The sequence below is a fragment of the Ipomoea nil genome, unplaced genomic scaffold, assembly GCF_001879475.1.
Source record: "Ipomoea nil cultivar Tokyo-kokei standard unplaced genomic scaffold, Asagao_1.1 scaffold1043, whole genome shotgun sequence".
NCBI classification, from domain to species: domain Eukaryota; kingdom Viridiplantae; phylum Streptophyta; class Magnoliopsida; order Solanales; family Convolvulaceae; genus Ipomoea; species Ipomoea nil.
The window spans coordinates 9724999-9751992 of NW_017617471.1; the positions used below are offsets into that span (position 1 = coordinate 9724999).

At 37.9% G+C, this 26994-nt stretch overlaps 1 protein-coding gene across 1 annotated transcript; it reads right to left on the reverse strand.

The window, feature by feature from the left end:
* Positions 1-624: 624 nt before the first annotated feature.
* On the reverse strand, positions 625-25934 carry LOC109181239. The gene is made up of 7 exons (XM_019330992.1): positions 25282-25934; positions 17289-19529; positions 15358-15798; positions 6285-6749; positions 2537-4813; positions 1871-1963; positions 625-720 (listed from the first exon to the last, which is right to left on the reverse strand). The coding sequence occupies exons 1-7, from the start codon at positions 25327-25329 to the stop codon at positions 625-627; spliced, it is 5661 nt and encodes a 1886-aa protein (XP_019186537.1). The 5' UTR covers positions 25330-25934.
* Between the last annotated feature and the right edge of the window lie 1060 nt (positions 25935-26994).

A 26994-nucleotide genomic window follows, 5' to 3' on the forward strand; every position in this document is an offset into this window, starting at 1 on the left:
CAAAAACCAAGTGTCATCATCTTCTTCATCTGCGTTGCCTGCTTACAGAAGAGGCGGAGCGGAAAAACAAAACAAACCAAAAAAACGGAGATGGAGAGGCCAGGAGCACCCGGCTCCACCACCACCTCCGGACCGCCACCGCGCCCTGCCGCCACGCCTCGCCCTGTCTCTGCCGCCGGCCACCACCGCGCCATTGAAGGAGGCAGTTGGTGGCGACACTATCGGGAGCAACCCAGTGCCGCCACCACCGCCGTCCTTGACGGGGTCGGCCAGCGCCACCAGAGGGGCGTGCCTCGCCGGCAAACGGAATCCGGCGAGCACTCCCCTGGCCGGCGACAGGGAAGAAACCAGCGAACAGGGAAAAAAAGGCGCAAAGCAGTTTACGGGAGAAAAACTGGGAAATTTTTTTTTTTTTTTTTTAACTAAATGCGGAAAAAGAATACACAATTTTCCAGCAGCCCAACACAATTGCACAGAGCATACATATTCTAAATTATACATGAAAATATAGCATATGTAAAAAAAAACTGAATTGTGCAATTTAAACAAGGCTAGGCAGAGATAAAATTGGATCTGATACCAAATGTAAGCACATAATCCACGTTATAAACAGTAAATACGTGGCTAAGGAAAAGAGTTAGGATCACCAACCTCCAGCCATAGCTTTGATTCTTGATCACCAGGGACTCGTTGCAGAAGTTCCTCGGGCTGCTGTAGAATCTGCGTAAGTTTCAGTTATGTTTCTCTCACTTCTCTCAGTGACTCTAGATAGGTGTATGATACGTCAACCGAGCAGTGAGAGGACTTAGGGGTCTAAATAACCTACATCCCATCAATGTAGGTAACCAATTACCTAATGCTGACTAAGTTCTAATACTTAGTCAGCCTATTGATTTGCACCACTTAAATTACTATTGTTATTATATAATAATAGACTTAATAATAATAATAACAATATAGGGAAAACGTTACAAAAAAGGCCAAGCCAATATACTTACGATTCCTTGTGATGAAGTAGAGATGTTAGGGTGATCGGATTCACTGATGTTGACCTTTTCCTTCCCTTTTGATTGCTTATGTACATGTAAGAATAATATATTTAACGAGAAAACAATTCAAACTCTTCTTCTACTGGAGTATTACTTTAAGGATCATAAATAATAGATAAACTAACATAAGTTGCACATAAATGAACGGATCAAATCAAGAACGCCAAAAGACATCTCTCTCTTAAAATTCCACTTAGAATCTTGTTGTTGGCTTCAACTTTAAAACATTTTTTTTTTCAATATTACACCAACTTTCAAATAATTAACAATTCTTTACCTGATTTCAAAAAAAAAACAATTCTTTACCTGGTAAATAATTAACAAACTTTGCAACCTATGTTGGCATATATACTCATACATCATTTATTCCCTCAAATAATATCACCACAAAACATCAATCTCATATAATTTACATCTAATGTATGTATACGCACTTCCAAATTCAAATCTCCCTAAAGGTTATGTTGTATGGTTAAAAAGGCTAATGCCCTGTTTGGTAAAAAATTGGCATATAGGTCAATTTTGACTTATTTGACCACTATTAATTGTTTGATGTAGTTAAATATCAATATAAATGTTTGGTTAATTAGCTTTTTGCAACTTCAAAATGCTAAAATTAAAAAAACTACTCCAAGCAACTTTTTCAATTAGTTTTTTCATAAAAGAAATTATACCAAACAGCTATCAGTTAACAGCTAATTTACCAAACACTTTTCTACAATCAGCTAATATATATTATCATTTTTTATACTCTCTAATTAACACAATCAGCTAACAGCTAACAACTATTTACCAAACAGGGCCTAAAACAATATACTTACGATTTTTTGTGATGAAGTAGAGGTGCTGGGTTGGTTGAATCCACTGGTGTTGACATGTTCATCCCCATGTGCTTGGGTAGCTTGGTTATTTACCTGTACATGATTAATATAGATTCACTTTCTTTTCTATCACTTCAATTAAATCAAAAGTTTTTTTTTTTTTTAAATAAAAATATTGAGCAAACTTTCTAGTAATTCACGATTCATTATCTACTAAATAATTAACATGCTTTGCAACTTCTGTTGGCGTATCTTCCACTCATTCTCTCAAATAATCTCACCATCAAAACATAAATTTAATAGAAGTTACAATGTTATAAAATTTCAATCCATACTTCTATCCATATAGTAATTTTGCTATCTAAAAATAGTTTAAATGACAATATTCTTTGTTTGTAATATCTTCTCTTCTACTTTTTTTTTTTGTTTTGTTGTATGAGTACAAATTTATGAAATTTTAGCATAGCTTACAATTTCACGTTGTATGGGAATTTAAAAATAATATGAAATTGATCTTTACTGTATAATTTTAGAAGAAAAAAAAAAAGGAGAAAAATTTAAAAATTTCCAAAAAATAAAATTACAATTACTGTTATAAATTTTCAAAACATGCAAAAAGTTAGAGACAATTTCATCCAATAGAAAAGGCTGGGACAATATGCTTACCATTTCTTGTGACCGAATAGAGGTGCTGGGTTGGTCGAATCCATTGATTTTGACATTTGTTTTGCTATGCCTTTTCACACAAATCTTTCTTGCAAAATCAGCTACCATTTCACTCACATCAAATAGTTCCATCACTTTAAGACTGTCCACATTAGTAAAATCATGCGGAATATTTTGTAAGGAAATACAATTCCTGAGAACCAGGCTTTCAAGAACTGGAAAGCTTTTCTTTGAGTCCACAGCTGTCCAAGTTATGAGGTTCATCTTACCAATGCGGAAATACAGAAGCTCTTTGAAAATAACATCACTGCTTAAATTCCAATGTTTCCCTGAGAACGCATTGTCATCCAACTTGAGCACCACAAGCTGTTCCAGGCCTCCCAATACAGTTATGTCATTCCACTGAAACAATGTACCAGACAAGGTCAACTTTCTTAGTCTTCTTGGAAACTTATTGGACATTGGGACCTTCAACTTTACTTTCTCATCAGAGTTGCCATGAAGCTTCAAGTTTTCAAGGCATTCTAGCATTTGAAGATTGTTGAACAAGCAAACATTTTGCTTTTTCTCGAGAAGTAGTTCTGATAAATCCCCGCGAACACCTAACTTTTGGAGTTTGGGGGTCATGTTGAAGATCTCATTTGTGCAACTTGCTGGTGATATGGTAGAAAGTGTGCGGATATCGGTTTGTTTACGGTCATGCTTGCCTGTTTTGGGAGGAGAGGGTAGTTGCGTAGAGGTGTTGGTGTAGACATGCCTTAGTTCTTCCATGTTCCATATGCCTCCATTAATTTGTAGCGCCCTTTCTGTGGTTTTGATCACTAGAGTTTCCAAATATGAAAGATGTTCGAACGACTTGGGGAGGGAACTGATATCAACTGTGATTGCAAGATACTTGATCCAACTGTCTTCGGAATAAAGCTCATTTGGCAGCGAGCTAAATTTGAGGGATTCAATATTCAACACCTCAAGATATTTAAAGGTTTTTAGGATGGTTTCCAACTGCTCTGGCGTCGAATGAATCTCACTCTTTTGTGAGGAGGACAACAACAAAGAATTAACCCATTTACCATCTTGAAGTGGACCCATCCTTTTGTTAAAGAGATTGGAGAATGAATCAGATGGATTACTGTTTTCTACATCAAATATGTTCACATTGTAGTAGGAACAAAGACGATCCAAATAAATTCTTGCATATAATCTTTGTCCCTCATCCATTACATGAAATAAATTTTCCCTTTCAGCTTCACTTCTGCAGAACTCATGCAATGTGTCATGAATGCAACATGTTTTGATTTTACCATCTGCTCTTCTTTTTTTCACCATTACAAGATTTCTATCCACAAGAACATTCAAATATTTTGAAGCTTCAACTTCTTCGTCTAAACGGTATCCCCACTCATCTTCAGTTGGAATGAATCCTTCAGCAATCCATAAACAAATTAACTTCCAAGCAATAATCTCATGACCCATGGGAAAACATGCAAAATATAAGAAGCAATTTTTCAAATTTTCATCAGGCAAATCATTGTAGCTCAACTTTACTAGCTCTTGGTAGCTTTTGTCTTCTCGGTTAATTTCTTGAAGCAGATTATCAGCCACTCGTTGCCAACCATTAAAAGTTATATAATTGCGTAGGATACCAGCTACCAGCACTAGAGCGTGTGGTAATCCATAGCACTTTTCTGCTATTTTTCTCCCAAGGTCTTTAATTGATGTGTCACACCATCCCATTGTACCAAAAACATTATTTTTTATTAGTAACCAACCATCATCATCGCTCAACTTTCTTAAACTATGAGAGTTCCTGGTAGAATCAACTGCATTATTGTCGCTCCAGGTGGTAACCAGGACTCTACTCCCTTTTAAATTTGTAGGGAATGCAACTTTTAAAGAATCCCAGTCTTCTTTTTCTCGCACATCATCCAATACAATCAAGTATCTTTCATCCTTTAATATTTCCTTTATAGCTTCCAACACATCTTCTAACGCCATGCTAAACTCTTTTGTTTGCTTGGAAATTTGATGTAGAATGTCAATAAATTTTTGCTTTCTTTGAAACCCTCGTGAAACATGAACCCAAACGCAATGGGTGAAATATTTTTGGATTTCCGGGTCTTCAAAAATCTTTGAGGCAAATGTAGTTTTTCCTGTCCCGGCATTCCCCACAATTTGGATGACGAAAACATCTTTGGATGCTTCCATTAACTGAGTTTTTATACTTTTCAAATCATCATTAAAGCCCACTATCTTATTTACGGGTAACTCTGGGCGAACCTGAAAAATCATGAATACTAATCAAGTGGGGTGATTAGGGCGGGGGGAGTGATTCACTCCCAATCATTAGTATAACTGGAGGAATATAACTAAATAATTTTGAAAAAAAATGTCAAATAGGCCATCGAACTATTAGTATTTATGTAATTGGGCCATCAAACAAAAAAAGTGTGCAATTAAATTATTCAACCCTATAAATTTGTGCAAATAGCATTCTTAGCCGGTTGCTTTCAGGTTAAGCATGTAAGATGAATGACATGGCATCTTATTTGGCGATTTTTTATATTTAAATTAATTTACTATGAGTTTAATATAAAATCAAATCAATTTATATATTCTCAAACAAAGCAACTTGAGAATTTCATTCATCTCCTCGTATCCCATAAGATTAAATCTTGAACCTTGTTGCTTTTATAGAGTGAGATTTAAAGCTTATAAGAAAGTGATTACACGCCTGAAGATATCAAATGATTCGATATTGTTCCCTCATTTTATTCTTTATTTTTGTTGTATCTTAAATATATTACAGAATACAAGCACTTTTTTCAACAAATTCGTCATCAGTTGGGAAGAAAGTGTGTGCGTATATAATTATATGTATAGTCTGGAATAGAAACTTGATCAGCCAAGAGAAGAAAAAAGAAATAATAATAATAATATATAATAATAAAAAACTTGTGTCAAAATTACCAAAATCTATTCTGCCAAATTTAAAAGAAAGCTGTTAAGGGCAAATTTATTTTAAGTTGTGGTGGCTTTAAATATCCATTTGATTTTTATCCGGTGGCTGTTTTTTTTTTTTTTTTTTTTTTTTTAAATAATATTTTAAATTTTTAATAAATAAAAATTTGTTTAAAAAAAATAATAAAAAAACACGTGTCAACACTACATAAATTTAACCGGATAAACAAGTGATTTATTGTTTTCTTAATCATTCTCGGAATGTTGTCATAAGACTTACGCCATCTTTACCTTGCTGCTCACTTCTTTGTATGCTTAAAGTTAGTTTCCCTTACTACTCTTTGTAGACTTGTCTTACTGCCAGTATTACTTACTGCTTGTGATAGTCCTCTTATTTCTTCTTTATTTTCTTTGATTTCTTTACTATTTGGACTAACTAAGACCACTTTTTACAAAGAAAATTTTGGGTTCTAAAATGTTAAAATAACCACACACAGACAAGCTAGCTCAAGATTTCACTGTTTTTTTATTTTTTATTTTGGTGATGAGGGATAACCGCAAGCACTACTCAAAGGTGTGCTTTGGATAAACATATACATTCCTGTGTAATAACTTGCTATATTTTCTCTATGAAAGCATGTCACAATACACTTTACAAAAATATTAAAGTCTACCCAACTTGCACGTAAATTCCATATTGATGTAAGCCAATATTATGTGTTCTTGTATAGTAATTATTGAAACAAGTAATTTGAAATATGATAATTTGGGAATAGATTTTTTGTGGTACCTTGAGAGGTGGCAGATCACTATGTTTGTTGTAGTAGTCCTCCCGGATGTGTCGAAGGACTTCTTTGAGGTCTTCGCAAATGGTTTTCACTTTTTCCTTAATGGACTGGATCTCACTCTCAACATTATTGAGCTTTCCACGAAACCGAATCTTATCAAAAGCTTTTGCCAATCCATGCTTCTTCTCCTGCGCAAAGTAGTTGGCAACCACATCCCTGACTTCATTCACTAGTGTTCCGAATTTTGCTACTATTATTCTCAAAACAAGGTGTTCATTGGCCTGTGGGCTCTTACAAGCTTCCACCAAGCTCTCAGTAAATGTTTTGATTTGAGAAGCCATGTCCTCTATCTCAGACTTCATAATTTGAGAAACCAGGTTGACATTGTCTCCTACAGTTTGGACTAGCATGTTTACCGCCTCCTCTACTTTCTCTATCACTTTGTCAAAGCCTATCGGTGTCTTTATCTGTGAACAAATACAAAATTGAAAGCGATTTAGCTATAGTGTGAACATGCTCATATATATACAAATCTATAAAATACTGTAATCCAATTTATCATAGCACATTTACTTTTAAAAAAAATACTCTCTAAAATTGGAATCTAATTTTATGATATCAAGTAACATAGATCACACCTTGTCGAGATAGGGTTCTCTGGTGACCCGAATGTACAAAGTTTATTCAATTACGTATTTATTCTTTTTAAGCACTAAGTTAAAAATTTTATTTTTATATTTAAATATAAGAGATTTGCCACTTCCACCATTTCAAATGATAACAATATTTATCGAAGAAACTTGTCTTTTTAACACTTTCTTTTAAATGCGTACTGTTTTGAATTTTGAATATCCTACCATCTCTCTTGTGGTCTGATGGTACCCGGTATGGACCTTCAAAAAGGAAGGTCCGGGATTGATTCCTATCCCAAGCGTGGGTCAGAATATTGTTGAGCCCCCTGAACCATCATGGCTCGGATTGTTGAATTTGTTGAATAAAAAATGGTCCTGGCAGAACTTGGTACGCTGGGAAGTAACCCAGAACAGGATTACAGGGTCTACGGCTCCCCATGCTGTCCTGAGAAGCGCTGCGAGACGCTGCAACCTGGCGGGCCTTGATTTAGGCGACACCAGGCGTAACAACCAGGGGCACATGCCCAAGGTCACAAAAAAAAAAAATCCTGGTTGCAAATTGAAATTTTTTTGACATATGATTTAATAATTAAACTCTTAATAATTCATTATACTTTTTTTCTTTGTAATGTTTGTATATAGCAATGATATATTAGAAATTTTAAAAAATTTCATTTAGAAATTTTAAAAAATTTCATTGGTAAGCTTAAATGAACCAAACATCTTAGAGGGTGTATTCAATCCAAACTTTTATAAACTTTTAAAGATTTTAATGATTTTAAAAGTTTGGTGGTATTCAATTTAGACTTTTAATACTCTTCAAAAGTCAACCAGTATTCAATTCAGACTTTTCAAATTTTTTAAAAATATAACAGTATTCGATTCAGACTAGCTTTTATAGTCTTTAAAAGTCTGATGGTATCCAAAACTTATTAACTTTTATAGACTATCATAATAGGATTTCTGTAGACTTTTTCTTCACTAATATAAATACATGAAATCTAAACCCTCGAACCCCAAACTTTTCAACTTTCTCTACAAACTTTTTTCCTCTATTTGAACCAAATAAGTTTTTGTTAGGAACAAGTGTATTTATATTTTGATGATATCAAACTGTCTTAGAATGTAGACCCCTGCTTTTCGTTAAGTCTCGTATGACAAAGGCATGAGATGTTAAATCATGCACGAGACTAGCATAATAGGTCTACATGAAGATTTGAAAACAACAAGATGATCGAAAGATTATGCTTCCAGACGAAAGAAGGATTAAAGCAAGTCTCGGATAGACTGCTTTTACAAAAAGAACCTTCGTCTATGAAAGAAGGACGAAAGATGAGGACAGGCAAATCATTCGGACAAAAAGTGTCCTAGGAATGATTTGCACTAAAGACAAGGGGCATTAAAAAGACTTATACCATCTTGTCAGATATCAAGGACAAAACTCATAATGCTTTTGGCTCCAACAGCTATACAGTACAAGTGCATTAAATGTCCAATGCCCACTAAGTAATACACACTGGTTATTAGGTTTGAAATTTTCATCTCCCTCCAACGGATGGATTTTCCACCTATAAATACCTCTCTTCACCATTGAAGAATGTGCTGGTTAACTCACTCTTGCAATCTTAAGAAAAGCTCTTCAAACAGTTTTATCTCCAAAAGCTTTTCATAACCAGTGTTAGTTGTGAAGTCTTTCAAGGGCATATTCATCTTCGTACTTCACAACTAGAAGCTGTCTTGTAATTTTCTCAAGTGAAGATCAATTCAGACGTCAAGACAAGCTTCAACCTGTTGGAGAAACATCAGATTACCTTTCCAACATCTCAGCTTAGAAAGAAGTTGATAGAGGCGGAGTAAACTCGAGGAGTTGAAAAACCTTTCAAGTGGCTGTCCGGCTTAGTGATCAAGGAAGCCAACTTGAAGTAGTTTGTACTAGGAGTGATAGTGCAAACCGTTTCACAAGTTGTGAAAGAAGAGTGGAGTAGACACAGTTGGCCGAACCACTGTAAAAATCTCTCTGTCCATCTCTCTTTACTTTCCGTCTTTACTTTCGCGCTTTGCATATCATATCATATCGACCAAACGCTAAGTTTTCACTAACACGAAAGTGTGCAAAGAAATTTTAAAACAAAACACTATCTCCGCTGCGTATATCTCCGAAAGGAGGTTAATCGAAAAGAATCGATTAGAGTCTATTCACCCCACCCCCCACCCCCCTCTCTAGACTCTCTTTGACCCTACCGGGACCAACAGTTTTTTTATGGATTCCTATCAAATTTACGGTGCGTTTCAAACCTTTTATAAATACTCATATACTTTTTACTTTTATCTCTTTATATATTTTCATACATATATTTTAATGCATGCAGCAAAAAGAAGTTGATGCGAATAGCAGCAGCCATATGATATTTGCTGCAGCTCACAGCAGAAATCTTCTAGCCAAATTGACCTAAATTTTAAACTCAAAAGTTTGATATAATTAACAATTTTTTTTTTGTGTTAAATCTATGTTCATTATATAATATATTAATATATGTATTTGTGTTAAGTTAAATTAATTTTTTAAGAGATTCTCATTTATTTTATAGTTAAAATTGATTATATTTTTTTAATGTATGTATAATTCAATCTACATTTGTGACAATCAATATTTATTTTTTATATTTTTTTACAATGCATTAATTTATTTATGATTTATAAAAATATATTTTTGTAAGAAAATTATAAATAATGTATTAATAGAATTTATGAAATATTTGTAAGGGTGTATCAAATTTAGAGTTTTAATGACTTTTGTAGACTTTTTAATATGAAAAACTTTTTAAAAGTCTATAAATGTTTATCCTAATGATTTTTAAAGACTCGTATAAAGTTGATGAAAGTTTAAAAGATCCAGAAACTCTAAAACGATTATACAAAAGTCATTTAAAATCCATCATTTTAAAAATCTTTGAAAATCTTTAAAAGTCAATTAATTCTTATGTGTTCAGGTATACCAAACATGTTAATTAATTTTAAAGTTAATTTCAATTTTGGTCCTTGATAAGTGTCAAAGACGCACACTTTTAAGGTCCATTTATGGTGAATTCTAGGCTAAAAGCAATCCTTTGTGTAGCAATATTGTGCCAATTAGCTATATTTTGCACTATATTTGAAATTACCACCACACTTTATGTTTTACAGGTTTTTAGGTAAGTTTCACGCTTAAACGAGGCAAAGTGGCACAACCGGAATGAAAGCGAGATAAGAATACAAGTCGGGACCTAGCAACGAGTCCACAACGTGCGCTGCAGCACACGTTGTGAAGAGACACAAACAGGGCTGAATTCCAAAAACTTCCACGTCCAGCACAACGTGCGTTGTGACGCACATTGGGCAGAGTAAGTTCCCGGACAGCGTTGTCCGGGCGTTGGAGGCTGCGTTGATGGGGCTGCGAAAGGAAATGAAAGGGGAGGCTATTTAAAGTGTTTTAGATCTGGTTTGTAAAAGATACACGATTTTAGAAAGAGAAATAGATAGCTTAGCATTTAGAATTAGAGAGAAAACACATTTATAGAGAAGATTTGATAGATCCAAGCTTGCTTCTTGAGTGATTGATTGGAGGAAGAGCTTGACAAACTCCATTTCGAGAGATCTTGCAATACTTGATTTCATTTTCCTAATCTACTTTTGGGTATAATTTCTAATCTTTTCTATTTCTACTTGCTTTGATAGGGTTAGATCTATGAATGCTTTTATGATTTTCATGTTTATTGTAGGCTAGTCTAGTTGGGGTTTGGATTGTGAAAGTGTGTGCTAATGATGCTTCTATGACTTAGTTCTCAAATTAGGGATTGATTGATAACATTGCTTCTATGTCTTGTTGTTGAGGTTTGTCTTGTATGGATCCTAGGAACTTGATCACCTCCTATAGTGTTTGAGGGATTGACCTATGCTAGGTCAATCCAAGCTCCTATCCTTAGCATTTCCTAGCTCAAGGAACCCTACCGGGCTTGGTTCGGAAGGAGTTGAAGGCAATGTATTCGAGGAAAGGCTTAGGTGAAAACCTAAGCAAAGTCCTAGTAGTCTAAGTTACGAAAGGACGTAAGCCACTCCCTAGACTTAGCAATGACATCCTCTTTCCCTATGTCAAATGATCCCTTAAGCATCTTCATCCACACTAAGCAATTCAACCCTACTTGTTTATCATTTTGTTCATCATTTGTTAGCATTCATTTCGTTGATTCACTACGACGTTATTCAATTCTGTGCGGGTGACATGCTTGCAAACATTACCGATGTCTTTGCTTTCCAAAATTAGCAACTTAGGGGTAACTCCGAGCGGCCATCCCTTGAGAATGAAAAAATCCGGGATTCATCCCAACACAATTAAACTATCCTAAGAAAATCAAGTTAATCCACACCGACACCAGTCCTAGATTTATAGGTGACAGTCCATTTTTGTCTTCTTTTTTTTTATCAGAAGATCTCTCTTTGGTCCTTGTATTATTGTGACATGATCATTTTTAATTTGGTCCTCTATTAACAAAATCATTGAAATTCCATTAAATACAAAGACATTTTGATCTTTTTAATACAATGTGCGTTGACCTTGATGGGGATATGAGATACTAGGCCTGTGTTTTAGTTTGTTGGGGCTAGGCCCAAGAAAGTGAAGTCCAAGATAGGGGGGCAGGGTAATGCAAGGCAACCCCAAGAGACATGAGTGCAAGGCAAATGGACTGGTGGTGCAAGGCGGGAGGTGGCGACGCAAGGAGGATAGGGGGGGCACCAAGGCGCCGCCGGCTGCCCGAGGCCGAGGTGCCCACGGGGGGGCGGTTACGCCCCTAACGCCTTGAAGATGCATCCAGGTGCCCCGGGTGGCAGCTGGTTGTGCCGCCACTCAAGCAGCTAGACGCGAGGGCACGACGGCATGCATGCCATTCGCCCCTCGCGCACGGCAACACGCGCGGCAGGGGGAACGCTACGCCCGCGACGGCTCGTCCATCGCCCCAAGGTGCGGCGTACAGCTGGACCCGTTAGCATGTCTGTCTTGCCACCTTCTTCGCAGGGTTGGGGAAGTGTCTCGAGTACGTGGCGCGTTGGTGGATGGTTGGGGAGTCAAGGTGGGTGCATAACAAAACGACATGGGACTTGTGTCTATTGGAAGTTGACACCCCTTGGATGCCGTACACGTGGAGGGTGTAGGAGGGTACAATAGCACTATAGGGGGGGGGGGGGGTCTAGTCTAAATAAAGGCATCCCTCAAACATCATTTGCATCCTTGGTCTAGTGGTGTAGTTTTTTCCCTCCTTGTTGGTGTGTCTAGGTTTGATTCTTAGTGGTAACATTATTAGGTTACTCTATTCTGTTTATCTATTAGTCCTTTGCTTATTTATTTACTAGTCCCTCAATTCCTTATTCTATTATATTTACCCCCTAGACTTTTGATTATTTAGTTATTTAGTCTTTGGGCCGTTATTTCGGGCTTGTGACCGTTGGGCTTTGTACGCGTTCGTATTAGACCTCACGCCCCAATAATAATGGTATCATTATATATTTCCTATACCTAGTTTATGGTGGACCCGGTCCCGAAAACCATCATTGGCGCCGTCTGTGAGGATCACTGCGAGAAGCATGTATTCCTAGTCTCTATCAGTCATCGTACAAACCCAAGTACACCAGAACGGTCGAGCCGCAAAACATGTCATCACCCAGCAAAGCCAGCGAAGGAGCAGGGGAGACCCCGCCCTCCTTCGAGGGTGGGAGTGCTCTAGCCCAGATGACGAAACAAGTAAGGGGACCCGCGAAGGAAGCCGACGACAGAAGCAGGCCCCCCATCGTAAACATGATCTTCAGAGGGTGGCTCCTCGCGAGAGGGGGGAAAGAGTATGTGGGGTCGATAGGGGAAACACCCGCCCCAAAGAAGCAGTGAAGGGAAAACATTACCTTTTCAGATGATCACCTCCCAAGCAAGAATGCCTCGCCCAAAGATGATATGGTCATCTCGATGGGGGTAAACAGGATGTTGGTGAGGCGAGTCCTAGTGGATACTGGGAGCAGTGTGAACGTAATGTATCACGAAGTCTTCAAGAAGCTGGGCCTCGCCCAGGGTCAGCTCCGCCCCATTAAAACTCTGCTTGTCGGATTTACTAGGGACACCATCAGGACTAAGGGGTCCATACAATTGCCCGTGGAACTAGCCCCCCCGAATGTGCGATAGGTAGAGATGAACTTCATGATCATCAGGATAACCTACGCCCACAACATCATCCTGGGGAGACCGGGGTGAACAGATGTGGGAGGAATCATGTCGATGAAACACTTGTGCCTGAAGTTCCACACCCCAAACGGAATTGGGGCAGTTTATGGGCACTAACAGTTGGCTCGTGAATGTCACAGAAAAAACTGCCAAAAATTTGGGGAGGGGCAATCACCCGTGATCACCGTGGAGAAAGGTTTGGAAAAAGAGCAATTGAGGAAGGGTCCGGAACTCGCCGTAGAGCTAGATGAGGTAGCGCTAGACCCTTCCCACCAGGACCAGAAGGTCAAGATAGGGAATGGGTCTGACGATGGAGCTTCGGGAGGAAATTATCCAGGTCTTGAGAAGGTACGCGATAGTGTTCGCCTGGGGGCCCGAAGATATGCCCGGAATAGACCGATCAATAATCACGCATCAACTGGCAGTAGACCCTACCCACAGACCAGTTAAGCAAAAGCGCCGACACCTATCTGCTGATCAAAGGATATTCGTGAAGGAGGAGGTAGATCAGAGACATTGTTATCCATCAGCCATATCAGCTGGGAGGCGATGAACCTGGAATGGTTGGCTAACGTAGTCTTGGCCCCGAAGCGCTGACATGGCGAATGTGCGTCAACTACATAGATTTGAACAATGCATGCCCCTAGGATCCGTTCTCGTTGCCCCACACTGATCAATTGGTAGACGAAACGGCTTGGTGTGAACTCTTGAGCTTCATGGACGCTTTCAAGGTGTATCACCAGATATTCATGCCGGATGAGGATGAGGTGAAAATGGCCTTCGTGACGTCAGATGGTGTATAATGCTACCGAGTGATGGCTTTTGGATTGAAAAATTCGAGAGCCACCTTCACCCGAATGGTAGATGAGTTATTCAAAGACCTATTGGGTAATATAATGGAGGCATACGTCGATGATATACTCGTCAAAAGCAAGGAAGCAGGCATCCACCCAGTACTTGGCACGATGCTTTGAAATCATGAAACAGCACAACCTGCGCCTAAACCCGAAGAAGTGCGCTTTCACGGTAAGAGGGGGAAAGTTACGTTCTTGGGCTTCATGGTGACTCATAGGGGAATAGAGGTTTATTGTTCAAGATCATTTTTTTAATAAACGAGGTTTATTATAAAATTAAAGTCTGCCGAACTTGCACGTAAATTCCATATTGATATAAGCGAATATGTGACCTTGTATTGCAATTATTGAAACAAATAATTTGAAATATGATAATTTGGGAATAGATTTTTTGGTACCTTGGGAAGTGGCAGATCACTACTACGTTTGTTGTAGTCCTCCTGGAGGTGTTGAAGGTCTTCTTCGTGGTCTTTGCTAAGGGTTTTTACTTTTTTCTTAATGGACTGGATCTCACTCGCAACATTATTGAGCTTTCCACAAAGTCGTTGAATCTTATCAAAAGCTTTTGCCAAGGCATTCTTCTTCTCGTGTGCAAAGTACTTTGCAACCGCATCCCTAACTTCATTCACAAGTGTTCGGAATTTTTTTACTATTACTCTCAAAACACGGTGTTGATTGGCCAGTGGGTTCTTGCAAGCTACCGACAAGTTCTCAGTAAACGTTTTGATTTGAGAGGTCATTTCCTCAATCTCAGACTTCATAGTAACGTCAGAAACCAGGTTGACATTGTTTTTTACAGTTTGGACTATCATCTTTACCGCCTCCTCTGCTTCCTCTATCACTTTGTCAAAGCCTATTGGTCTCTCTATCTGTGAAGAAATACAAAATTGAAAGCGATATAGCTAGTGTGAACATGCTCATCATATATATATACAAATCTATAAACTACTTTAATCTAATTTATCATAGCTCATTTACTTTTTAAAAAAATATTCTCTAAAATTGGAATCTAATTTCATAATATCAAGTAAATCACACCCTACAGAGATAGGATTATTTTTCTCAGATGACCAGAATCTATCAAGTTTATTCAATTACATATATACAATTAACCGAATATGAGTTTGCTGAAACAAACTCATTTGAAAGGAAAATGCTATGTATTTACCCCTCCAAATTTTATCCCTAATATTTCCCTCATGATGTGGCTAATAATTATTGAGTGTCCCTACTATTAATTAAAAATAATGTTATTTGCCTAATTAAGAAATGCCATAAGGAGGGGAAGATTGGAGGGGTAGGTAACATTACTTTGAAATATGATAATTTAACAATAGTTTTGTGGTACCTGGTGAGTTAGCAGAACATTATTGTTCCGGTTGATGGTGAGGGATTGAAGATCAATTTCATATTGTTGGCGAATTATTTTCACCTTTGACTTAACAGACTGGATCTTACTCGCACAAGATTTAACATTTCTTCCAATGCGTGGCCAAAACTTTGTGGGGGTTTTGTGGTCATACTCCCTCGTCAGGGACCAGTAATTGAAAGCCGCATCATTGGCTTCATTCAGAATAATTTGGAAGTTTTTCACTGTGAAAACATTGACAGGTCGAATTGAGTTCTTGTAAGCTTCTTGGAGCCTGGCATAAAACATTTCGATATCTAAGCTCAAATCCTTTAACTCCGAATATAAGTCAGGAAACCCAAAGCTCGACTCTGCATATTCAACCACCACTTTTAGCGTATCTATGCTTGTGTCCATGCCTGCCATCATGGATCCCTCTCCCTGAAGAATTAAGAAATGTATTTGATATCTGAGAGTTAGAGATGTACGTAAATGTTGGGTTTTATATTTTTATTTTTATGGTTTTAAAACTGTAACTTTTAAATTATTTTTCTTCAAAAATTAAATATGTCCCATTTCATGGCTCTAGTTTACCTAATAATGTTCCACTGGAATTATTCAAATTTAATTTTTCATAAAATTAAATTTTATATTACCAATAAATGATGTTTATATATTTATAAACTACATCAAAAGTACTATTTAATATTAAAAAAATAAATTTAAAAATGATATGCAAATATTAAAGAAAATAAACAAAGAAAAATGAGTTCGTTTAACCAACAAATAAGACAAGTAAATGTAACAAAGGAAATGACTATTAGATGAAGGCTCTTTATGGTATATATGTCCAACTGAAAAGTTAGCTAAAAGCTAAAAATTAATTTATTTTGTTTTTTAATGCTACTGACTCTATTAAAATGTAGTAACTGAGGCTCAAACTCACTCCAACCCAGATGCCATTAGACATTTAGACCACAAGGTTAGTTAAATTAGTTGATTAGATAAAAGTTAAAATCTATTAAATTAACTAATTGAAGGTACATGTGTTCGATAAAATTAAATGTTAAAAAGTTTCTAGTAAAATTCTTTCAAAAAAAAAAAAAGTTTCTAGTAAAATTAAATGTTAAAAAAATCTTATAAGGGTTAAATGACAAAAAAAAATGTATATATTACTAATAAATTTGAAAAAAATTTAATAAAATAAAATAAATATTGTACTATATGAATGAATGAGATAAAAATATATATTTTACAAAGGAAGGGAGAAGGTGAAAAAAAAAAAAAAAAAAAAAAAAAAAAAAAAAAAAAAAGAGAGAAAAGAAAAAGGAAAAACAACAGAAAAAAAAACAAGTAAAAATGAGAAAAGGAGGAAAAAAGATAATCTTAATTAAAGAATAGTAGTATATGTTATTTTAATTGAAAAAAGATAATTTTAATTTCAATTTATTATATTGACTATTAGGGTCCGTTTGGAAAACAGAAAAATGACTTTTGAAAAATGTTTTCCTGAAAATGATTTATTTTCCTTCCTAGAGTTTGGTTGCATTTTGAAAAATATTGAAATGGATGGAAACTGAGGAATCAAAAGCAACGACGACAACGAAGGCAACCATGTTTTGAGTGTTGGCGAAAAATGACTTACGCCAAAATTTGGCATAAGTCATTTTCCGCAAAAACGCATACATTTTCCCCAGTCAACAAAAATATTTTCCGTTGACTGAATTTTCCTACTACTCCCACAAATCATTTTTCGGATTTCCAAACGGACCCTTATTTTAATATGAAAAATGTTTTTTACCCCATCATAAAGGTTCACCTCATGTGACTTATAATCATGCCTATAAATGAAATATTAAAGTATTTCATCAACAAATACTGTTAATTAACTAAAATATAATACGGAGTAAATGGGGAAGATAGAGAATTACCATTTTAGAGGTTATGTCGAGCTGGAGCTGGAGCTGGAATCCACAGTTTCTGAGCTTTTCTTTGACCTCTTTCGCAGACTGAACAGCACTTTCACTCATGTCAACCAATTCCATCACCTCAAGGGTATAAACATTAGCAAAAGCTTCTGGAATACTTTTTAGGGAGCTACATTTTCGAAGGACTAGACGTTGTAAAGCTGGGAAGCTATTTTGTGTGGCCTTCCAAGTTACTAGGTTCGTCCTTCCAATGCGTAAATATTGAAGCCGTTTGAAAACAATACTATTTAGATCACAAACCTCTCCCTTGAATGCATAGTCATCCAACTTGAGCACCTCAAGCTCCTCCAACTTCCCCAATATGGACATGTCTTTCCAATTAAATACTGTGCCGGAGAAGGTCAACTTTTTTAGCCTAGGTGCTTGCTCGACCCTCCTTGGGAACGTTAACACTTTATCACTCTTGCCATAGAGCTTCAAGTTTTCAAGGCATTTTAGCTTTTCGAAAAAGACACAACTACTTTTTGATTCATTTAGAAATTCTGATAAATCCCCACGAACATATAATTTTTGGAGATTGGGGGTCTTTCGAAAGATATCTTCTGTGCAACTTCTTGGCAATATTGTAGAAAGTGTGCGGATGTTTTTTCCTCCAGAGTCAGTTGTGCTTCTTTTTGGAGGAAAGGGTAATTGCATAGAGGTGTTGGTGTGTAAATGCCTTAACCTTTTCATGCTCCATATGCCTTCATCAATTTGTAGTTCCCTTGCTGTGGTCTCGATCACTAAAGTCTCCAATCCATGAAGATTTTTGAATGATTTGGGGAGAGAATCGAGATTATTGCCTTTGATGGCAAGATACCTAAGGAGATGTAAGTTAAAAAGCTCATTCCTTTGCAACGTTAACTTGTTCGAGAATTCAATGTTCAACACCCTAAGAAGTGGAAAGGTGTTTGCTATGATTTCTAATAATTTCTCTTGTGTAAAATGAGTCTCACCCTTTTGAGAGGAAAACAAGAACAAAGAATGGATATGTCTGCCAAATGGGAAAATCCTCTCTTGGTTGTAGGATTTGATGAGCTCATCAAATTTTGTTTTAGTAAAGGAGTGGAAACAAAGACGACGATTTAAAGAAGTATTCTCATGAGGAGTTGAAGAAGTATTCTCATCTAATCTTTGCCCCCCATCCATTACATGGAATAAATTTATCCTTGCAGCTTCACTTTTGCAAAACTCATGTAATGTGTTGTGGATACAACAAATTTTTATTTGCCCATTTCTTCTTCGTTTCACCACCCTCACAAGATTTCTATCCACAAGATCATTCAAATATTTTTTGGCTTCAACTTCTGCATCTAAAACATACCCTTGCTCATCTTTTGCTGGAATGAATTCTTCAACAATCCACAAACGAATTAACTTCCAAACAACAATCTCATGTCCCAGGGGAAAACATGCAAAATATAAGAAGCAATTTTTCAGCTCCTCATGAGGCAAATCATTGTAACTCATCTTTACTCGGTCACGGTAGATTTGACCTTCTCGATTAATTTCTAAAAAAGGATTTTCAGCAACCCGTTGCCAGTCAACAATATCCCTACGTTGTAGCATACCGCCGACCGCTACTAAAACTAGTGGTAATCCATTACATTTATTTGCTATTTCTTTCCCCACATTTTCTAATGATTTCTCGTTGCATTCCTCTGTACCAAAAGCACTATTTTTCAAGAGCAACCAACCATCCTCATTGCTTAAATTTTCTAAATTATGAGATTTCCAATTAGAATCAACTACATTGCCATATGGGGAGGTCACCAACACCGTACTCCCTTTCAAGTTTGTAGGAAATACAACTTTAAAAGAATCCCAATCTTGTTTTTTTCGTACATCATCCAATACAACAAAGTACTTTTGATTCTTTAGAAGTTCACATATTTCACGTGCCAACCCTTCTTTAGTCATCATACTAATGTCCTTTGTACCACTGGTAATTTGATAGAGGATGTCAATGAATTTTTGCTTTCTATCAAAATCGTGTGAAACATGAACCCAAATATACTTTTCGAATTTTTTGTGAGTGCATTGATCCTCAAAAATCATCGAGGCAATTATGGTTTTTCCAGACCCAGTTATCCCCACAATTGGGATGACAATAAAATTATTGGATGATGCCTCTATGAAATCCTTTATGGTCTTCAAATCATTTTCAAATCCAAATACCTTGTCTTTGTCTACTGTTGGTCGAACCTAAATAATTGAAGAAGGATGATTAAAAATCTATACTAACCAAGTGTTAATTAATTTTAGGAATATATGATGCTGCAAGATGCTGTTGCCACTTGTCATAATCTTAGACTTTTTGGCAGTTACATTCTGTTATCTCTCTGTCATTTGCTTTCCCTCTCTCACTTTGTACATAAGTTGTTGACTGCTGTTGTTAAGCTCAATAAGAAAAAATTCTTCTTTTCCCTCTCAATTTCAATACATCGCAACAATTAAGGTGATAAATACAAATATTCAATTAAGTTCGATCACTTCCAAGTCATTATTAGTATGTACTGTGTACTCTTCAAATGCTCAAACCATCTTTTTATTTGAACAAGTTATAATTTTACTTTAGAACACCTCTCTCTCTCTCTCTCTATATATATATATATATATATATATATATATATATATATATATATATATATATATATATATATATATAATTCAGTTTTAACCTACTGATGAATTTAAGGACATATTGTAACTAATTTGTCAAGCACCTTAAGCTTGTGCTCAGTCGGTATTTATGTGACTTTCCTTGAGGGACGATTATAGGATTAGACTCTTTAGGCTACAATAGATATAGAAAGTATGTGAATACTACCTTGTAATCGAGTCGATAGTACTAAAAAAATGGGATGTAACTGATTTTTATTAAAATGATGAAAACATATTATTTCATTCAAAACAAATTAATATAATGAAAGTAATAAAGAACACACCCGGCCCATTATTGTCTAGCTTGGCTTTGGCAAATTATTATATGGACTCTGGTCTATCTTGCAAGGTGGATTTAGGTTTAAAAATATACAATTTACGTACTGAATGCTTGAAATTTATATACTGAATGCTCACAATTTTACATACTAAATGTTCACAATTTACATACTGAATGTTCACAATTTGAATTTTGAACATTCAGTATATAAATTGTGAATATTCCGTATGTAAATTGTGTATTTTTTTTATTAGGACTATAGTACTTGAGTTAGACTAGAACTCTATTTCGTATCTTTATATTTGTATCCTCAGACTTTGGTATTGAATACAACACACAATTCCAATCCTCATATGATATCAGCTTCCAGGTTTTCTCTCATGGTAGCTCTCAGTGTTAATGATGACGGTTCTGTTCGCGACTCTTCTGAACGGACAGTTATCGAGGCTCCGCCTGTTCCCGTTGGCAACAGCCTTTCATCGGCTCATCACTTTGTCTCCCTCAAACTGACCACTCGCAATTTCTTGTTCTGGAGGACGTAGGTGCTACCGTTCTTGGAGTTTTTGGAAGGTCAGGGCCTTCTTGGCTATGTTGACGACACGGTGCAGTATCTGTCTTCCCCGCCGACGGCTGCCTCAACCGCGAACAGTGGTGTGGCGGTGGTTGCTTCGGAGCTCTCGTCGCAACAGCTCCTGTGGAGACGCCAAGACAAGGCCATCTTGTCGGTCCTCATCTCGTCGCTTTCGGAAGAAACTTTTCCCCTAGCAGTTGGCCTGACTACGTCGAGGAAGCTATGGCTCGCCATCGAATATGCTCTCGATTCTTCGACGAGGGCTCGGGCCTTGCGACTGTTCGGTGAGTTGCAGGCCGGCAGGTCGCGTTGGACGATCAAAGCTTGTATGTCTTTCGTGTCTTGCGCCCTGAGTTTCATCCGTTAGTGGCAACTTTGACGCGAGATGCTCCTGTTCCGTTGACCAAGGTGGCAGACTTCTTGGTGTCGCAGGAGTGGATTTGTGCGGATGACGGTGTTGGTCTCGGTGCACCGGCCGCTATGACTGCGAGCCATGGTAGACGCGGTGCTTCGTAGCAGCGCGGTGGCGGTTGGGGTGGTCAGTAACAGCGTGGCTGTGGTGGTCGCGGCAGAGGGAATAGGGGGCATGGTCGTGGGCGCTCGAATTCCTGACCGCGGTGTCAATTTGCAATAAGCATGGCCACATTGCTTTTTTGTGTTATCAACGTTTTTCGACCTCTCTACCACCCCAGGCAAATGTGGTTGTTTCCGGTGATGACATTAATTCAGGTGGCCCTCATCAGTGGTTCCCTGACACTGGTGCCACGAATCATGCTACACCTGATTCCTCTCTGATGACTTCCGCGACAAGTTATGATGGCCCGGAGACTCTACAGGTCGGCAATGGTACATGTTTGCCTATCATTAATGTTCGTTCTGCTTCGTTAACCATTGATTCTAAGCCTTTTAGAATGTGTGATGTCTTGCATGTCCCTAATCTCTCTTCTTCTTTATTGTCTTTTTAGTGTTTTGCTAAAGATAATAATCTTTTCTTTGAATTTCATCATTTGTGTTTCTATGTGACGGACATTACGACCAGGAAGGTTTTTTTTTTAAAGGGCATGCGTCTGGAGGCTTTAGGTCTGGCCCACTCCGTGTCCAGCTCCTGCTGCTTTTATTGCCGCATGTTCGTCTTTTGTTTGGCATATGCGGTTTGGTTATCCTCATTCAAGAGTCATGCGTCAAATTTTAGAATCTTCACCGGTTAGTAAATTTAATTCTAGTGACCTTCCCAATATTTGTTCGTCTTGTCAATTGGGAAAGTTGTCTCGTTTTCCTTTATCTCGTGTTGAAACTGCTACTACGTAGCCTTTGGAATTAATTTATTCTTATATTGGGAAAGTTGTCTCGTTTTCCTTTATCTCGTGTTGAAACTGCTACTACGTAGCCTTTGGAATTAATTTATTCTTATATTTAGGGCCTTGTTCCATTACTTTCTGTTAATGGCTTTAAATATTTTGTATTGTTTGTGGATGATTATACACGTTTTATGTGGTATTATATTATGCGTGCTAAGTCTAAGTTATATGCTACTTTCGATAGGTTTCGGTCACTTGTTGAACGATCCTTTTCTCGCAAGATTATTTTCTTTCAGTCTGATTTAGGGGGAGAGTATAAAAAGCTTGGTTTACACTGGATTCTCTGGGTATTCATCACAGGCAGTCTTGTGCGTATACTCACGAGCAGAACGGCCGGGTAGAGCCCAAGCATCGCCATGTTGTTGAGACGGGTCTAGCGTTAATGGCTCAGGCGTTTAACCCATCTCGTTTTTAAGACTACGCGTTTGAGACCATAGTGTACTTAATTAACAAAATGCCTTCCCGTGTTCTAGCTGATGAGTCTCATCATTCTCGCTTACATCGTTCTCCTCCCTATTATTCTCACTTGCGGGTGTTTGGGTGCTTATGTTTTCTGTGTTACATCCTTATAATCGTAACAAATTATAGTTTCGGTCGTCTCCTTGTGTCTTTCTAGGGTATCCTCCGTCTTTTTGTAGCTATCGTTGTTTGGACACTAACACTAATAAGATTTTTATCTGTCACCACGTGCGATTCGATGAGACAGGTTTTCCCTTTGTTTCTCTTGTTGTGTCTCAGGTTGATCCACCACAATTGGACCCGTGGGCTGCTGCACCGGTGCCCGTCGCTCAGGATGTGGCGTTTCCGGTTGATGGTGCTACTAGGCAGCGTACTGTGGATGATGGCTCGGCTGGGCATGCTGCGGTATCGGTGTCCAGCGAGCACACCGCCTTAGACCAGCTAGCCGATGGCAGCAACGTTTGCCACGAAACCGAGGACGCCGGGCGGCAGCAGCTTTGCAACCCCGGTCACATGTTATGGCTACACGGAGTATAGGGCTTTATGATCATGTTGCTCTAGTTACTACCGCTGCTCCCGAACCCACTTACTACTCTCAGGCGGTCAAGTTTCCTATGTGGCGCGATGCAATGGATTTGGAATTCAATGCCTTGGTTCATAATAATACGTGGCGATTTGTCCCATATAAATCAGGTATGAATGTTGTAGGCTACAAGTGGGTATTCCGAACCAAGAGAAAAGTTGATGGTCCGATTGAGTGGCATAAAGCTCGGCTGGTTACAAAGGGTTTTAATCAGGTCGCTAGAGATGACTTCTTTGAAACTTTTAGTCCTGTGGTTAAGCCCACTACGGTACGTCTTCTCTTATCCTTGGTTGTCTCTCGTGGTTGGGCTATTCGGAAATTAGACATTCATAATACCTTTTTGAATGGCAATCTGGCTGAGACTATTTTTATGCGACAACCACCCAGTTATGAAGACAAGACGTTGCATGATCATGTGTGCCTGCTTCAGGGATTTCTTTAAGGTTTGAAACAAGCGCCTCGTGCCTGGTTTACACAGTTACACGACTTTTTGGTTGCAGTTGGTTTCTCGCCCTCTAAAACTGATGTCTCTTTCTTTATTTATTCCCGTGATAATATCTAGCTTTATTTTCTGGTTTATGTGGATGACATCTTAGTTATGGGCTCTGACTCGGATCGTGTGGTTGGTCTTGTTAATAAATTGGCTTCGGAGTTCAAAGTTCGTGATATGGGGGTTCCATCCTTTCTTTTGGGCATTGAGACTGTCCCGCTCTCTGGTGGAATGCTTTTGTCGCAACAGCGCTACATGACGGATATTCTAAAACGAGCTGGTATGGTTGATTGCAAGCCCGTGGCCACGCCGGTTTCATCAGCTAAGCTCACGGACGAGACTCCCGTTCCCTATGCTGATCCCACGCAGTATCGTAGTCTGGCTGGTTCCCTTCAATACCTTACGGTCACCCGTCCAGATTTGTCCTATGCGGTTAATCGTCTGTGTCAGCACATGTATGCACCTACTACTACAGACTGGGCCGCTCTCAAGAGAGTTTTGAGGTATGTCAATGGGACTTTGCATCTTGGTCTTCGTATATCTCGTTCTAGTTCTCTTGATATTCATGCTTACTCTGATTCGGATTGGGCTGGTAATCCGGATGATCGAAAGTCGACTAGTGGTTTTGCTGTGTTCTTGGGTGGCAATCTTATTTCTTGAGTATGCCGGAAGCAGCGGACTGTGTCGCACTCCTCAACTGAAGCAAAGTACAAGGGATTGGCTAATGTATCCGCGGAGGTAACCTGGTTGGTTTCCTTGATGAAGGAGATCGGTTTTCCTCCTGTCTCGCCGCCCAAGCTGTGGTTTGACAATTTGAGGGCTACTTATTTATGTGTCAATCTAGTGTTTCATGCTCGCACGAAGCACATTGAGATTGATTACTACTTCGTTCGTGATAAGGTGGCTAAAAAGGAGTTGTAGGTCCATTTTATATCAACTAAAGGTCAGCTGCCAGACATTTTTACTAAACCTCTTTCATCTTTACGTTTTAATTTACTCCACCGCAAGCTCAATGTTTTGGCTAGCCAACCTTGTGCTTGAAGGGGAGTATTAGGACTATAGTATTTGAGTTAGACTAGAACTCTATTTCGTATCTTTATATTTGTATCCTCAAACTTTGGTATTGAATACAACACATAATTCATATCCTCATCTTTTTTACCTGCAAGGTGGATCCAAATCCATGGTAAGTCTTGCTTAGCTTTTGCTATAAGATCAGAAGAGCATAGAATGTTTGGCCCACAAAAACTGGAGAAAAATCAACTGTTGGAATTGCTATATATAAACTACTTAAGAATCTCTAAGCCTAATTAACACACTGTACCCCACAATTCATTTCTTCTTATCTACCAGAAATCTCAAGCCTTGCCTTTCTACAACTAACACTTTCTAAAGCATAATCTGCGCAACTTACCCATCAATATAATTATCCCATAAATTCGATCATGTGATACAACATGATCAAGTATATATTTTAATTGCTTAAACCAATAATTAAATTTGAAATATATATAATAGGAGGATAACTGTACTTATTATGCTTGGTACGTACCTGGAGAGTTAGCAGAGCCTTGTTTTGTTCATTGATTTTGTACGTCATGAGGTGTAGAAGTTCTTGTCCGTGCTCTAGCCGAATCTTAGCCAGGTTAGCCCTTATGGACTGGATCTGGCTCGCTAATTTATTGATCTTTCCACAAAATGGAATCTTATCCCAAGATTTTGAGAAGACATTACATGCTTCCCCTTCAGTGCAAAGTAGTCGGCAATCGTATCCTGGGCTTCATTCACAACATTTCTGAAATTTTTGACAACAACTCTCAAAACCTGGTGATCAGTTGCCCATGAGTTCTTGGAAGCTTCTAAAAGCCTGGCGCTAAAGATTTCGATGTCGGAGGTGAGATCCTTTATATCAGAATTTATGCCACGAACCAACTTCACATTGTATGCTACAGTTTGTACCAACGCGTTTACTCCCTGGGCTACCTGATCCTCTAGCACTTTGTCCACCACTATCGTCATTGCTCTCAGCTCTCTCTCTCTCGGAGTGAAGACATAGGAAATGCAATTATGCAAGTGATATGTGAGAGGTGCAAATTCTATTCTTCCAGATATTTAGAGCAGATCAGATACGATAAGATCTGTGAATGCCAATATGTGAGAGGTGCAAATCATCATTTGTCTTGTTGCTCCAACTTGCGCCAGTTGCTGTAGTACGGACTTGGACCCTACGTCCCTACATCACATGCATCTTTTTTGCATTCTGATCAGACACAATCAAATTAAAGCTCTTTGAAAAGTCTATATACTTGAATTAATTAAAACATCCTCAAGAAGTCTGGTAAGTGTGCTTAAAAAATAATAATAAAAAAAAAACAAAATTAAAATCTGAAAAAAAAAAAAAAAAACATATTTACACGCCCGACTGGCATTGTGAGGCGCATCTCTTCTCCTTATGGAGTCACGGTGGGGCTCACTCACTGTCAAAAACCTCATATTTGCTGGAGAACCTCACCCTATCTCTCTCTTCACACTCTCTCATTCACATCATCTATCTTTTTTCTCAAACACCATAATAAAACCACTATTAGGGAAGCTCTTAAGTCTTTGGTCAGTAGTAATTATATTTTCCCTTATCCATAATTTACCACAGAAAAGTCTATCGTCAGTTGATTGACAGAATAGTGTCAAATGGGTGTTTAATTGACAAATTTAAAACAATTTGATGATCAAATTTGTTCAAATTAAAAATTAGAGACTAAATTGACAATTACAAAAACAATTGAGGATAAAAAATAAAATAAAAATTCTCATGAAATTATTTCAACCATTCAAATGAGATGATTAGACAAACAAAGTTGAAAATCTAGGAAAATATAATGTGAGAGGTGCACGTCTTGTTGCTCTAGTACACTGGCTTTTCGAGACTTGGAGCCTACCTCTCATGAGTCTTCCATCACATGCATCTTTTCTGCATTATTCTCATTTTTTTTTTTATATTAAGTGGAAGGGGGAGACCCAAACAGTAACTCAGAATTACAAATGCTTAGGCTATGAGACGCCAAGCTGAAATGCCTTCGCTGTCATCCTCTAGAACATTTCTAATCTCTTGTACTGGTGCATCAAGCAGGTGGATGCCTTTTGGTGAATTTCTGGCAATCGCAGCTAGTCTATCAGCTACACCATTCTGCTCCCAGAGAATTAAAGAGACTTTCCAGTCTGTGATATTATTTAGTTCCCTCCTACATGCACTGAGGATATTCTGCAC